Here is a 13,714-nt window from a genome sequence, read left to right as displayed (position 1 = left end):
AGTCGTACAACAAAAATTTTAGAAGCACGAAAGTTAGCAAAACTTATTTCCTCAGAGCTTCGCTAGTTACGTAAATTGGGATGTTTGCTAGTGCGACATGCCGCATGCCATGCGGAAGCACGTCTTATTGTTTCGCCTGAAATATACCTTATTAGAGTTCAAGGGTAGGCAAACAATAATATCGCGTTGCTCGTATGTTATGCATGAACAATGTTCAGGCTTCCCTCGTCCAATATTTATATGGCGGACAGACCTGTGGCAGCGCATCTAAGCCCGTTTCCATTCATTATTGAGGTGATATACAAGTTCAAAGCTCGGTAACGACACGCTAAGAAGTTTCCCAATCACAAAAACTTATTCACGCCTTTCAGAAAAAAGTGAAAACTTGCCACTCGTCGTCATCAGTACGTTCGCTGGGCATCCTCCAGAGCGATCCCACATACCACCATGATACCACGTGATAGACGGCGCTGTGGACGCCATATGACGGCGCCCTCAATAAAACGGTCTATAGAAGAAACTAAAAATGCTACCGGCCTTATTACAACTGGCCTGTAGGACGAACAATTTGCGTAACTCCGCTGACGCTACGGCCAGAACCCGGACGTTTTCAATACGCCGAGCCACCAGCAACCTTTGAAAAGCCGCCTACGTGGACGCATATATGGGCGCATGCTCGCTTCCACGAAGAAGAAACGAAAAACTTTATGCAGTACATACAGATAGTGGATGATCGCGTACAGGTAGCAGTAGGAGCGCATCAGACCGACTGGGCGGCTGCAAGCGACTCTCTCTCCTCAGAATAGGCAGGTTTACCCTTAAATCCCTTCGCTGACCCCTCGCCGGCAGGAACCGATTTGGGCGAGTTCTCGTCGGCAGGAACCAGGCGACGGTTCCAGGCGATGACCAGGCGATGACTTCGCCGGTGTCGAATTCTTTATTCGTCGCGGAGATGGCAAGGCGCCACGGAGATGGCTGGGCGCTCTTTGAAGTCACCTCCCGTGTCGAATTCTCGATTCGTCGCGGGGAAATGGGAGCACTCGTCGCCACGTGGTAACCACTTGGTGCATGTAGCATGGCAGCACCCGTCGCCTCGTGGTAGCCTCGTGGTCATCACATGGTGCTCGTGGTATGGCACAAAACTATCTAACTTTTCTTAGAGCGTCCTTTTTCCCTGAAGAAAAAAGGATCAATATGATTTTTGTGCTTCTTTTTTTTCAACTGAGACACGTTAAGATGTGGTAGAAAACAAATTTGCTCAATTTATTAACTCGTCATCACCTACTTGAAAGAACTAACTCTTTATTTGTAGAAATGCAGGCATTGCTGGGATGCACAAATATTTCCGAAAGAAACAACAGTTTTTTTTAACCTGCAGGTCGAAACTGCCTTATAGTTCATTGCAGCTGTCGGTCAGTTGCATACAAATTTTTATATGAAAGCTGCAAAGAAACAGCAACATGCAGTGGGCATGTAAACATTTTTTTACGCTTAGAACGGTAGAAAAACTTCTTCGTATGTAACTGCCTGAATAAGGTTAAAACTTTCAACCGGCATCCTAAAACACATCGGGGCCAGAAATTTATATCTTGCTACAAGTTGCTTCTTTACCATCAATGCCGCCATGATACATATCGCCTAATCTACCCGTAACTACAGTGCCCACTAGCCTCAAGCCGTGATTTTGACATTCCAAAGCAGTGGTTTCTCCTCGTTGCGTCGTATTATGCTTTTGGAGGGGAAGTTCCGGAATCCTACGTTGCGCTAACTTGTGACGACACGCATGCGCAGACGCGTGGAGAGTAGAGTTACCTTTGTTCGTAGCGTGTTATTCATTGCTCCCCTGCTTGAGAAGATCCTATGCTTGAGGCAGGCAAAAGAATTAAACAAGACAAGACAAAATGTCAAGTGAAGCTGGATTAACTTAAAAAAGAAATCTTTGTACTTAAATGGCGCGTCGGTCTCGCCGACGAGAAATATCGGCGGCGGCGGCGGCGCAGCGAGAACCGTCGTTGGCGGCGCGCCGACGCGTCGACGGCATTGCACTTATCTCTTCCATGTCTCTTTAAAAAATCACTTCGCACTACATCGAAGAACTTTATGGGCGCAAACCTCTAGCTACAAACCATTTTATTGAAGGCGCCGCTGTTTGACGATTACAGCACCGTCTATCGTCCGGCGCCATGCCGGTATGTGGGATCGCGCTGGAGCTTGCACGGCGAACGTGCTCTTCAAGACGAGTGACAAGATTTCGGGTTTTCCTGCGAGGTCTCAACCAGTTATTGTGATTGGGAAACTACTTAGCGCGTCTTTACTAAGCTTTGCGCTTCGATATAGCCGCAATATCAAAGGCCGATGAGCTTAATGGAACTGTCATAGCTCTTGCTGGCCGCGATCTAAATGGCACACGAGCCAACTTTGAGCATTGTCAATAGGCAGCATACCTGCAACGCGTTATCACTATGATCACCTTGAACTCTGTTAAGATATCACTCTGGCGACAACAATGAGAAGTGTATCGGCGTGCCATGCGGTGGGTCACACCAACGTGCATCATTTTCGTGGCCAGGGGAGGCGGTTTGTGGGTCTCCCAAAATTTTCTGACGGACCTCCCCCTTTCCCACTGAACAGGAAGTTTCAGGAAGTGGGCTCCGAAAGAACGATATGGATGAAAGGGAAAGCTCGCATGTGAAAGCGAGGAGAGGGCTAGTGGCGGTGCTAGTATGGGTCCGAGAGGGAGTAGAATGTCATTGGGGCGATCCGCTTTCGCTGGCACAGAACATTGTCGCCCCCCTCATTGCGCGCCTCTGCTTCATTCCGCGCCGTCTTAACCATAACTGCTGTTGGGGGATCGACACTCAAAATTCCACACAGAGATAAAGATGGGACGAGCGCGTGCATAAACCTTGCATCCAAGCCTTCGTGCAGTCGAAGAGCTTTTCATTTCTGGTACGTCACCGAATCGTCGACCAGGCTACGCGAAAAAAAGAAAGCATTCCTAAATGTTTGCGACTTGCTTGTTTAGGAAACGCATAGAATGCACCCCCCCCTTTTCCCCCTATTTTCGCCTTGTCCCTGCCGTTCGTTATGTTCATAGTTTGAGAAAAGCTTGCTGTCCGGCTAGTTTGTACCCACTGTGAAGAATGAAAACGGGGCGAAAAACGGGACTAGAAAGGAGGACCTAGAGAATGCTGACTTGCGCACGACAAAATATATCAAGGCCGGGGGTGCTGGACCAGAGAAAACCGCCACAGCGAGCAGGCGGGAGGGCAAGCAGGTGAATGGCCTCGAAGTTCATTCGAAGGCCAGAAACAGAAATATAGGAATGTTAGGGGCCGCCGTGCCTTTCCACAGCCCGGTGAATGTTGAAGAGTGAGACAGTGACTAAAGGAAAATAATTTTAAGAAAGGGAATTGGGAAATGGACAGGAGTAGGGGTACAGGGAGGACGCGCATGAAAGGCGTCATGAACGAAGTTGGAGGAATGTGGGTTATTATGGACATAGGGTCAGCGTCTGGTCACTACCCGATCGCTCAACACCAGACAACCGTGGCCAGTCTCATAATTGAGTTTCACCTACCCTGGCTGCTTGGTGCGGAGAGCCCAACCTACGTAAACAACTCGGCAATTTTCCGAATAAACGGGTGTCAGGAAACACGAAACTTTCAAATATCGGAGCTACTGGACCTGATTTTATTGCGAACTACGGATGCCGGAACTACAGATTATTATTGTAATATAACATGCACCATGTTTTTTAATTGAAGCGACTGTTTCTTGTTATGCTTTCTTTTTGTCATTTGTATTATGTATATATTCCCCTCTCCACTCTTCCAAGTTTTTATTGTGCATGTGACGATGTGCCTGCGTTATAGAATTTCATTTCTTGGGCCCATAACTAGCCTACGGCTACGGGTCAAAACAGTACTGGACACATTTTATTGTGTTCTCATGGATAAATAAAGAATTTGAATTTGATGCCACAATTTTCACAAAGGCTTCTAAACAGAAAGCAGCCCTACTTCGGACTGTCTGCCTTATCGATTCCCGAGTGTGATGAAATATACGTCGCGTAATGACTACAATACCATGATGAGAAGTTACTTCCAAACATTTGTTCATGCATGTCGGACAGCAGGTAACCGAAAGTGAGCGAAACTTCAATCATATGATACGATCGAATCTCTAGCGCAAAACTTCATCCTGTATTTTAAATCAAGAGTAACATGCCCACCATGCCGAAAGCGCGATTGAGTGCTAGGCGACTTGCAAAATAGTGCCCGCCTTCTTCCGTACGTAGTAGCCGTGTCCTTTCGACTTACTAGATCTGGCTAGAAAACAACGGTTATCTCCATTGTTACGTGGGCTACGAAAATTGTGGCCCAGAAACACGAAGACTCACGATAGTACGCCGTCTTATCTTTGCTTGGCCCCGTTTTTAGCGCTATTCGTGTTTCCAAGTATGTATGTCGACACATTCTGTAAATGCATCAATTTGTAAACGAAATTTCAGTTTTTTTACTATTACGATTTTTCAAGATATTGACACGTGTACTTATTTGTCCTTTCCTCGGGGACTGAATTTCACCCGCTAAGAAAAAGTTATCGCTCAGCGCAAGACGCACCTGCATGATTGGAACTTACTGGAATGTTACCGATGGTTCTATCCGCTGTCTGTTGTCACTGCAGCTTGTGTAATCTGATCGTATGTGCGCCGCGAATTGTGTAGTACTTTTTGAAAAAAGTACTACACAATTCACTACAATCTACACGCAGGGACCAGCGAATACTCTGGAAACCTCGATGGCTCAAAAATAAAAACCAATGCGCTTGAGCGGCATATCAGATTTCGATTATCACCGGCTGTGTTCGCCGCTATCTTTGTGCATTGAGTGTAACTTGCTTTTGTGGGCACAGGTTCGCCCAATGAAAAGTTAGTTTCGTCGTTCACTGTTTTGCTACTGTGCTTTTCACCGTCAATACTGCGTGACACCTGGACCTCCCACCTCCACCGCCTTTTGCATAGTAATAGTAAAAAAAATTAAATTATGGGGTTTTACGTGCCAAAACCACTTTCTGATTATGAGGCACGCCGTAGTGGAGGACTCCGGAAATTTTGACCACCTAGGGTTCTTTAATGTGCACCTAAATCTAAGTACACGGGTGTTTTCACATTTCGCCCCCATCGAAATGCGGCCGCCGAGATAGTAATAGTACGACTGACCTTGAAGGGTCCGTCGTATGGTGGTCGTAGTAGTGGTCGGACTGCGTCGTGTCGCACGAAGGCGTGTTTGCAATCACGGTCAGAATGACTGACAAAGTAATGTAGTGATTGTTGGTGGGATTGAATAGGAGACATGCCTTCCTTGGCAACTGAGGTGACTGGCATGATCGCCGACGTCATCCGTTCGCACAGGTGAAAGGTAGAAAAATTGTCCCACAAGCCTTAGGGGAGTACCGAAAACAAGCTCAGCTGGTGAGCAAGACCGGTCAGTCCGTATCGTGCTGCGAAAAGCAGGAAGGACGAGCGCAAGACGAGAGCACAACGAACTTCATAACCTACGACTGAAAGAAAATTCACAGATGTGCAAATTCGAGGCTGCACAATTGGTTTGCCACACCACTACCGCGGTTAATTCCACACTGCGCTGCCATCCCCCTCGCAATCACTTCCACCTCGAACGCTTCCACCTCTTGGACAGACGATGTTGCGTCAGCTTTCAGCTCCATCAAGGAAGCTCTCGCCAACGCGACACTCCAAGCGTCTTCGATGCCTTGAGAATATTACGGCGTACGATTGAGAGATTTCTAGAATAGCTGAGCTAGTTGTGGAATATATTATCATGCGAGAACATTCAAGGCCTAAAGACGGCATGTGAATTGCAAGACCATGTCTGTGCCTCGTTAGATGTGTTTTTAGCACCTGCTTTGTAACATGAGGACCCACGTTGCAGAGTGTCGCGGAAGTGGCGGAAATGTTTCATAACCAAGTAGCCCGCCAACAGTTCCCGACCGAAAGTGATGTAACGGCGCTCGGATTGCGAGAGCTTCCTCGAGAGGAACGCAACCAGCTGCGACACTGTATCGACCAAGTGCTGCAGTACTTCGACGGCGGCGACCGCGGTGTCCACCGTGGTGTCCATAGAGATTTATACAGTACCAGTGGTGCCCGCAACGATAATGGAAGACGGAATGGTCTAGAGGAATTATACATCCCAAAAGTAACGCTGGAGGAAGTAAACAAAGCGTTGGGAGCTATGCAAAGGAGGAAGGCAGCTGGGCAGGATCAGGTAACAGCAGATATGTTGAACGATGGGGGACAGATTGTTCTAGAAAAACTGGCCACCCTGTATACGCAATGCCTCGTGACCTCGAGCATATAGGAATCTTGAAAGAACGCTAACGTAATCTTAATCCATAAAAAAGGGGACGCCAAAGACTTCAAATACTATAGACCGATCAGCTTACCGTCCGTTGCCTACAAAGTATTTACTAAGGTAATCGCAAATGGATTCAGGAGCATCTTAGACTTCTCTCAACCAAAGGACCAGGCAGGATTTCGTAAAGGCTACTGAACATAAACCATATTGTCACGTAGCCGTGACGGTGAAGGAGGCAGCAAAACTGTGCTTAACGAAACTAGCGTTTTATTGGGCAAACTTGTGCCCTCAAAATCAGACTACACTCACAGGACAACGATAGCGGCGAACACACTCGGCGATCACCGAAAATCTGATCAGCGGGTCAAGCGCGTCGGCTTTTATACATCAGTCGTCGAATGTTCCAGAGTAATCACTGGGACCCGCGTGTCTTCCACAAAGTTCTACATTATTCGCGTCGTGCATACATGCAATCAGATTACACAAGGCTACGCCACATATAGTGGATGGAACTATCGATAACATTCAACCAACTTCCTGTACATGCAGGCGCGTCCTGCGTTGTGCGATAACATTTATTAGGCGGTGAAGCCTGGTCGTCTGATAAAGATAAAGAAGTACACGTGTCAATATTCACACTATCAATCAGGTGATAGAGAAATGTGCGGAATATAACCAACCCTTATATATACCTTTCGTTGATTACGAGAAAGCGTTTGATTCAGTCGAAACCTCAGCAGTCATGCAGGCATTACAAAATCAGGGTGTAGACGAGCCGTATGTAAAAATACTGAAAGATATCTATAGCGGCTCCACAGCCACTGTAATCTTCCATAAAGAAAGCAACAAAATCTCAATAAAGGAGGGCGTCAGGCAGGGAGATACGATCTCTCCAATACTATTCACAGCGTGTTTACAGGATGCATTCAGAGACTTGCATTGGGAAGAATTGGGGGTAAGATTTAATAGAGAATACCTTAGTAACTTGCAATTCGCTGATGATACTGCCTTGCTTAGTAACTCAGGGGACCAAATGCAATGCATGCTCGCTGACTTGGAGAGGCAAAGCAGAAGGGTGGGTCTAAAAATTAATCTGCAGAAAACTAAAGTAATGTGTAACAGTCTGGGAAGAGAACAGCAGTTTACGATAGGCAGAGAGGCACTGGAAGTGGTAAGGGCATACATCTACTTAGGGTAGGTAGTGACCGCTGATCCGGATCATGATACTGAAATAATCAAAAGAATAAAAATGGGCTGGGGTGTGTTTGGCACGCATTCTCCGATCATGAACAGCAGGTTGCCATTATCCCTCGAGAGAAAAGTGCATAGCAGCTGTGTCTTACCAGTACGCACCTACGGGGAAGAAACCTGCAGGCTTACGAAAAGGGTTCTACTTAAATTGAGTACTACCCAACGAGCTATGGAAAGAAGAATGATGGGTGTAACGTTAAGGGGGATAAGAAGAGAGCAGATTGGGTGAGGGAACAAACGCGAGTTAATGACATCTTAGTCGAAATCAAGAAAAATAAATGGGCATGGGCAGGGCTTGTAATGAGGAAGGAAGATAACCGGTGGTCATTAAGGGTTACGGACTGATTCCAAGAGAAGGGAAGCGTAGCAGGAGGCGGCAGGAAGTTAGGTGGGCGGATGAGATGAAGAAGGTTGCAGGAGCAACATAGACACAATTAGCACATGACCGGGGTAGTTGGAGAAGTATGGGAGATGCCTTTGCCCTGCAGTGGGCGTAGCCATGCTGATGATGAACTCACACAACCATGGTACCTTTCGTTCTTGCTCGGATGTTCTTCTCTCCTGCTCTGGTTCGTGCGCACGAGCCGCAATGGTTGCTTAGTGGCTTTGGTTTTGCATGGCTGAGCACGAGGTCGTGCGATCAAATCCCGGCCACGGCAGCCGCATTTTGATGGAGGTGAAATGCAACAACACCCGTGTACTTACATTTAGGTGCACGTTAAAAAACCCCAATTGTTCAACCTTATTACGAGTCCGGCACGCCACTCAGATGGTGGCTTTGGCACGTAAAACCCCGTAATTTAACCTTTTTTAGAGTGCGCGGAACTGCGGAGGCACAACTTTGTCATCGTCCTCCAAGCGCTGGCAGCACACCATAAAGCGCATTCCGGGACACCAAACTAAGCAACAAGGGCACATCAACAAGACCAAATAAGGGCGCAAGTCAACACATATACCTAGCAGAGCGCACAACACTGTGGTCGTGCCGCTAAACAATAGACTGCACATGCGCATACTAAAATCAACCGCTAACTTCCGAAAGGCACAGAAACCTTGCACCACTGGCCAGTGGTCGTGTGCTTCGGCGAGTTTTGCTTTAGAGGAAAGACAACAATTGGGCGCGTAACGTTGTGCTTCGCGATAAATGATGAATAAACGTTTACGCACGCTTGTGGTACAGCACACGCCATTGAAAAAAATATTCACGCCTTTCACGTTTGTGTCGTGAAGTGGCGCACGGTTGTGACATTATTACATTATATAAGGGGGGGGGGCATATTTCTTTAAGGCTCAAATAAGATTCCCTGTAATCTGGGCACTTTGGTCTATGTGCAAAACAACTTTGGACAATAACAAAGTATATAGATGCTCATGTCTTCTGTAAATATGGCTTCACGCAGGAGACCGTGTTGTTGGCTCAACAACTTGCGCTATGACATCATTTCATCATCACTTCCAGCTAAAAGCCTAACTGATTTAAAATGAAATGTCAAATGAAATTTGCACTATATCATGTGCAGTCTGTTCGCTTAGCACAAACGATACGTTTTCATTATAGAATTTAGATTGACAAACGGGACAACCACATTGTGCAAAAATCTAGGGTCATCTTGGGAGTTTTTATGTATGCTGGGGGGAAGCTGACTTTGAGGGTTGGCACCACCCAACGGATTTCGGCCTTGACCACAAGCTTAGAGCACGTGTGTCGCTCTGCGTCCCGAATCTTGTAGTGCTGACCACTCCTTAACGATGTAATTAAACGTTCTCGTTAGTCGTTACGTCGAACGTCCGTGTCTTCTGCCTGGCCTTCTGGGGAGTCGTGAGCCGCTGCAGAGCGGAATCAGCGGCACGCTCCATACCAGCGGGAGCACAGTTCAACAGTCTCTAGCTCGCGACGAGCATTTTATCAGCTCCAAGTTTTACAGAAGCTTGAAAGCTTTGCACACACAAAAAAAATACTTGCTGCAATGTCGCTCCCCCCCCCCCACCAAAAAAAGTGGCAAATTTCGTGCAAGTGTCACTAGTTTTTTTTTTCAAGAATTCGCTATCATTTGCCCAAATGTTTCCAGCACTAGATAAATACAAGAATTTGTAAAATGCGCTCCGCAACATGGGCCCTCATGCCGCAAAGCAAGTGATAAAAAAAACAAAAGGCACAGACATGGTCATAGTGGCACAGACATGGCCTTGCGATTCAGACATAGAGGCACAGACATATGGTGCTGCAATTCACATGCCGTCTTTAGGCCCTGAATGTTTTCGCATAATAATATATTACACGACTAGTTCAGCTACTCTAGAAATCTCTCAATCGTACGCTGTAATATTCTCTCTGTACATGCATTTCACTGAGAAAAATAGCCACAAGAAATGTTGCATGGAAGGTAAGAGCCAGTTCGCTGAAAATTTAATAAGAAAGAAAGGAAATGCGGGCGCAGCTATTATTGGGGTGTCAAGCCAAGCTACTGTAACCAGCTTATGCTAGTTCGAGAATCACCTCTGGTACGAGTCAATAAGAGTATCATTGACACCATCTGTTGCAGGCAAAAGAATCTGCCCTGGAGAAAGCTTGGCGACGGCTGAGGTTTTCCTGTACTTGACCATGCTGCTTCAGAAGTTCAGAATCCTTCCAGAAGAAGGTGCCACCTTACAAATCGGATCGTACCAGCCGCTATACGAGCACGCTGGTACAAAAATACGTTTCCTGCCCCGCTCTGATTAAACTCTACATAGAAAAGAGCTGAGGAAGCAGCAATATTGTCTCCGTACACTTCGTCTGGTTCCTTCCGTGCGATGGATCCTTCTATTCGTTTACACGATGGCTGTTTTCACATGAACCATGATTGCATTATATGAGAAGGAACTTTCCTATCTTGCTACAGTGAGGTGGTGATGTTCTCTGGCCACTGCGTGACACTGCGTTCGTGTTTCTTTTTTTTCACAATTACTAGTAACTTGGTTGACCTGATCACTTCCGCTTATGGCACTCGGCGATCTCGCGTTACCCGCTAGCTTCCGGTTCCCTTGATTTCATGTTATTTTACTTGATTTCATGTGAAATTTAAATGGAAGAGAAGTTTTTCTTGTGGTTATTTCGTTTACGGGTTTCTTTCCCGCATCTTCACATAAGTGTTGCGCACACGTGTATTAAACTCACTTGCAAATGCAGCGCATGTGTGTGTCTGTTTCTGATATTCACCAAGTTTGCTCTAGGAGCTCGCTCAAGCAAGCACCCTGCTGAATTCCAAAAGGCCTCGCGCTGTTGAAGAACATGTGCGACAGTTGCTACTTTGTAGGGTAACTTGCGCTTTGCTTTAACGCATACACATGGTTTTGGTGTGAAAGATGGGACAAAGTGGCTTATACGAAACCTGAAGGCTTTTACCTTGCAGGTGTCATAGGGCCATTGAAGAAATACCCAAGGGGCTTGAATGGACTACTCATGAAGCTAAGTGCGGTTATGAAGTTATTGAAAAAGCGAGAGCGTTTGGAAGGTGGCATGCTTGATCCTCCAGCTTGGTGTTTCTTTATAGTGCCGTCACACGTGTCCATCATGAACGATCGGTGAACAAAAAGACTCGAGGGCACGGTTTGAAAGGCATTAGATCACGCCAAACAGTTATTTGTGGTGAAGATTGCAAACATTTTACGCATATTTCACCTGTGGACAGATCAGAGTAACGTATATGCAAGTCTTGCATAGATGAGAGCACACGTTTTGATTCAGTAAGCCGAAATAGAATGTGCCTCTTGGGCACTAAATTCGAGCTCGAATGAACATTGTACTTGCGGGCCCATTCTGTTGGCATGTCAATGACGATTCTATTTCAGCACGGCGAAAGCGCAATGAGGGTAACGTTTGTTTCAAAAAGATTTGGTAGCATTTACCATGTTCAGCATCACGTAATAATTAGGTCAATATCAGATTGAAGGAAAGCGCGTTATTGTCAGAATCAGAATCACGTTTTATTGATTTATTAGATGTCATACATAACTGAAGACACACAATGAGGTCCAAGAGCACAATAAAATTTACGGTTAAATATACGCAGTCGTAACGAAATGAAAACATTTTAAATAAACATTACGTTAAATTTTGTTATAGACTAGAATGAGCTTCAGCCAAAACGCGCCACCCTCTAGCACCCTAGACACGAAGTCGCCCAAAGAAGAGCTGTGGATATTGGCATAGGTGTACCAGGGAAGAAGAGGGGTTTATACTGCGCTGGAAAAGAAAGGAAGTATTTTCCTAGGTATGGCGCCAAGCTCAGACATAATATTTTAGGGGTGGGTTTAATACGAATTATTATTTTATGTTGTACAGCCCAATTCTCTAGGCTAATCGATGTGTTATGTAATGTGGTACAGAATATTAAAAATTTATCATTCTAAATAAGTGACAGTCTCGGCCGAAACGCCAAGCATCGATTGCGATAGCACATTTGTAGGCAGCTATACCAAGCAAGTATAGTAGTTTTATCGGCCGTGCGAACTTGTAAACAATCGCTAACTAACGTGTCACGCGCGCACAAGCAAACACGAACACACCTCACTTGATGACCTCGGAAACTCGATGTCAAAACGCTGAAGTCAGAAAGCGCGGCAGCATCAGCGAGCGAACTGACTTTCGTGCTTCCTCTTGCTTCAACCTCAACTAAGTGGCTAAAACACTTCGCACACAAAGCTATTAGCACTTATCGAGTCTGTAACCAACGCAGATTGCTTTCAGATAGGACCCGTGTGGCCGCACCATACGTAGCAGTCACCAGAGTAGAACGCCCTTTTCTGTTCTCCCCTTGGTGCCTTGCGCACGACGAAATACTACACTCTTACCCAAAGTTACACCCTTTGGGGTGTATCTCTGCGACACAACGATAAGCCTCATGTGCCTTGCTTGCGTTACCTTTCTTGAAAACACCGCACCCGCTACTTTCCTGTCGGGAATGCTATGTCATGCTGATAACGCGCATGCCGTTCGTTACGGGGAAGTATCGGGCTCGGCGCGTTAAAAAAGAAATGCGGACAAGACAGACGACGGCTATCGTTGTGTGGCAAAAGGGTGTAATTTTGCTTAAGAGTGTACGCGCTTCCGGCCTTGCACGCGCGATATTGAGCCGCCAATGTAGCCTCACCCCCACACGCTTTCACTCGTACATACGGAGCGCAGCGACAAAGTATCACCCTTGAACTTTAACACTTAACGTCATGGCGACGGCGATGACGACGGCAGAAATGTGTCTGGAGTGTCCATATAATTGCTGTCGCAACGAAATTGTTCACTAATGGGGCCTAGAAGAGTGCCGGAAACCAAAGAGCGAGGACAAGGAAAAGCAAGTAGCGGTAATTCGACATGATCACGCACTGTCTAATCGACTGAAGAAGGCTGCCAGCGATTATAACGTAGAAGTAATGTTTTCGTCGCCAAACTTGAAATCATTTGCTCAGCGGTAAATCACTGGTCTGCCCCAGTGCTCCCGAACGAGGTGCTTGCAAAGTCAAGCACCACGTGCAGTCTATGCTTTGTAAAAGCTGGGTTGCATACCGTCTATCCCTTTCTTGCTGTCGACCATATTTATGACAGACCGGGATATGTATACACTAACGATGCATCACATCTCATATAAAGGTGCAGCACACTCCCAATTGCCTTGCTCTGCTAAAGTTGCATTTGTGCGCCAGTTTTCAGTGAAGCTGATGTGCTTTTCCAGCATGGAAATCAGAGGTCTGCATGCTATAGACAGCTATCATCAGTCAAAAAGAAGGAATGCACATCATGGGCCACGCCATGCCTTTTGTCCACAATTTCCTTATTCATAGCATTACCCGAGCTCAACTTGGAAGTACGAAATATCTACTACAAGATAAGTTCTTGGGCGAGTCGGTGTTTACTGTATGACATGATTTTGTAGGGCGAAAATTCTGTAAAGGAAAAAACCTGTGAAAGGAAAGAGACAGAAAGACGGGCGCTACACGAAAGACTTTCTGCCTGCTCTTTTCTTTCATGCTTTTTCATTTCCTAAATTGCTATATTTCAAGATCGTGTCATACGGAGTATGAGAGGCGTATTTCTCGGGTGCCACAAT

General features: G+C 46.2%; 1 protein-coding gene across 1 annotated transcript in view; it reads left to right on the top strand.

The window, feature by feature from the left end:
• The window catches only part of LOC142558022 (cytochrome P450 2J4-like), a 92,208-nt gene extending 81,409 nt beyond the window's left edge, over positions 1 to 10,799 (top strand). Inside the window, exon 9 of the mRNA XM_075670189.1 lies at positions 10,175 to 10,799. Within this exon, the coding sequence (XP_075526304.1) occupies positions 10,175 to 10,353 (179 nt within the window). The 3' untranslated portion in view covers positions 10,354 to 10,799. The remainder of the gene's footprint in view (positions 1 to 10,174) is intronic.
• The last annotated feature ends 2,915 nt before the right edge of the window (positions 10,800 to 13,714 follow it).

The sequence above is a fragment of the Dermacentor variabilis genome, chromosome 9, assembly GCF_050947875.1.
Source record: "Dermacentor variabilis isolate Ectoservices chromosome 9, ASM5094787v1, whole genome shotgun sequence".
NCBI classification, from domain to species: domain Eukaryota; kingdom Metazoa; phylum Arthropoda; class Arachnida; order Ixodida; family Ixodidae; genus Dermacentor; species Dermacentor variabilis.
This window is presented reverse-complemented; position numbering and strand designations above follow the sequence as displayed.